The sequence below is a fragment of the Ipomoea nil genome, unplaced genomic scaffold (genome assembly GCF_001879475.1).
Source record: "Ipomoea nil cultivar Tokyo-kokei standard unplaced genomic scaffold, Asagao_1.1 scaffold0317, whole genome shotgun sequence".
Lineage (NCBI taxonomy): Eukaryota > Viridiplantae > Streptophyta > Magnoliopsida > Solanales > Convolvulaceae > Ipomoea > Ipomoea nil.
Window position 1 is genome coordinate 79,511 of NW_017616745.1, and position 2,357 is coordinate 81,867.

General features: G+C 41.1%; 1 protein-coding gene across 1 annotated transcript; it reads right to left on the bottom strand.

Moving 5' to 3' along the window:
• Positions 1-401: 401 nt before the first annotated feature.
• Positions 402-1,432, bottom strand: LOC109164580. Its single transcript, XM_019313090.1, has one exon. The coding sequence runs from the start codon at positions 1,338-1,340 to the stop codon at positions 684-686; it is 657 nt and encodes a 218-aa protein (XP_019168635.1). The 5' UTR covers positions 1,341-1,432; the 3' UTR covers positions 402-683.
• Between the last annotated feature and the right edge of the window lie 925 nt (positions 1,433-2,357).

Here is a 2,357-nt window from a genome sequence, read left to right on the forward strand (position 1 = left end):
TCTTCTGGAATGCGTAACGTTTGACAATTGCGAATCTTATCCATGATTGTGCAAAGGAAATAGCTAATTGTTGCGTTAAAGTCTATATTTCACACAAATGCATGTAAACTTAGTAATAGATACATATGGAGTTAATATCCAAATGTAAACTTAGAAATAGATACGTGTAGAGTTAATACTCAATTTAATTTTTAATTAATATTCAGTTTAATTTTTGACTATAGTTGTTTATCTAAACGACTCCTGAATTTTTTGTGTTTAATTAAGTCTTAGCACTTTAATGATTTTATTCAATTGATATTATGCTCGAGTTGTCATGTAGGGAGAAATTAAGGGATTCTAACCTAATTAAAATGAAATCAACTCATACTAGAAAAGAAAATTAAAAGAACTAAATTATTAGCAGCAGAGACGAGAAGAGAAGATGGATTAATACAGCATGCAGTTGTAGTTAATTGTATGTACACAGTATGTCGTTTACCCTCAAAAAGTAATTAAAGTTACTCTGCAGAACTCAAGCATTCATGCATTAATTAATACTCGGTAAAACCTAGAAGGCGCTTCCTCTCACCAAACCGTAACTTTTTACATAGTCGGGGGGAGTAATTAACCGCCATGATCACCAAAAACAAAAAATTAAAGAAAATATTTTCAGTCTTCACGAGTATATATATAGATCAGAACTAGTAAAATGGACCCAGTACAGATCCTTCTTGAATAGTCGTCAGCCTGAGTCTGAAAGAACGAACAGCCATCTTAGCCCGCTGGGACGAGTATCTTTTCAGCTTCCTCGCGGGTCTGGAACTCATCGGAACTCCTAGTCCCGATGACGACGACGTCGCACCCTTGCTAATAATTGTCTCACCGCTATGACTGTCATATTGTTGGAGTTGACCGTGATCAGATTGCTGGAAGATCACGGGTGAGATCCTAGATTTACTCGTACTGATCCTCTTGCTCCTGCTTCGGCGGCGGCGATTTATGGTCTGAAGGGCGAGGCTGGCCTTAACCGCGAGAGCGGCCATGTCGGATGCGCTGAGACGATACTGAAGCTTATTGGTGGGGAGAAGGAAATAGATCTGACCGGCTTCGAGCTCATCCTCCTGGTCCATAGGGGGTATGTAATCATCGAAGTAGAGACGGTCGGAGTTGCACATGAAAAAGGACGCGTGATCGAGAGCCGAAGTGGTCGTGGTCGTCGTCGACTCGGAGAAAAGAACTTGAGAGACTTTAACCGGAATAGAGAACTGGCGCAGCTCTCCGGTGGACGAAATGACGTTGGCGGAGTTGTGCTTCTCCATTACTGTGTGACCTTTCGTTGAAGATAAACAACTTCCCATTTAGGATCGATTAATCAGCTGGCAGGGCGGTGATCGAATTAGAGACGCGGATGGATACGGAGATCTATTTGAAGAGGAAAATGAAATAATGTGGGCGAGAGGTGTGGACGCGTATATATATAAAGGAAAGGTAACGGAGTGGTACGTGGAAGAGAGACTTTCGCCTAACCTTCCGGGGGTGGGGTTCACAATGAGTGGGAGAAACGTAACGTAACGTAACGTAAGCGACGCCGTCACTCGCTATAAGGCCTTTTGGTCAGTTTGCTAATACCGTTAGCGCCAACACCAAATGCAAAGAAGGGTCCACATCACGCGGCCATAAGCACTGACGTGTATACAAACTATTTATTTATCTTGCCGTGTCTGCGTCAGCTGCTACTAGGCAAATTCCTTCCTATCTCCGCCGTTGCATGACTGACACCTCTACAAAGCCTAGAAACTTGGACCCCAAGCACGACTAACCCGCCCACTTCCACAGACCGTCACCCTTCAATTCCCATTCCAAGATACCCGCAAAATTTATGTGCTCCAAGAAAATAAACAAACCATTATTTTAATTGTTATTGTTATTTAGTGAACAAAATTTACTCATCTAGCACACTTGTGAAAGATTGCCTCACGTAGGAATATCAATACGAGCTGATCCGTCTCACTATATATTGTAATTTTTTGTGGGTAGATCATCAATCCACTTTGACAACCTTAATCTCACGAATCTTGTGAAACGAGTTAAATTTATGATAGTTGCTTGTTACTTTTTTTTTTTTGAATATTATTGACTCCATTACAAGATAGTATATGTTCTATACTTTTTCTATCTATTGCACCTCAAAGAGTCAAGACCCCACCATCGGGATTGGATCCTGTGATGACCTTCCCTCAAAAGGAGCCATAGAAGTGCCATATGAGCACAAGGTGCTTGACAGTTGCTTGTTACTTATGATAGAAATCATAATACTCTTGTCCACATGAGTAGTTCAAATGGTCACAGAGGTAAAATTTGTCACAAGAGATCAA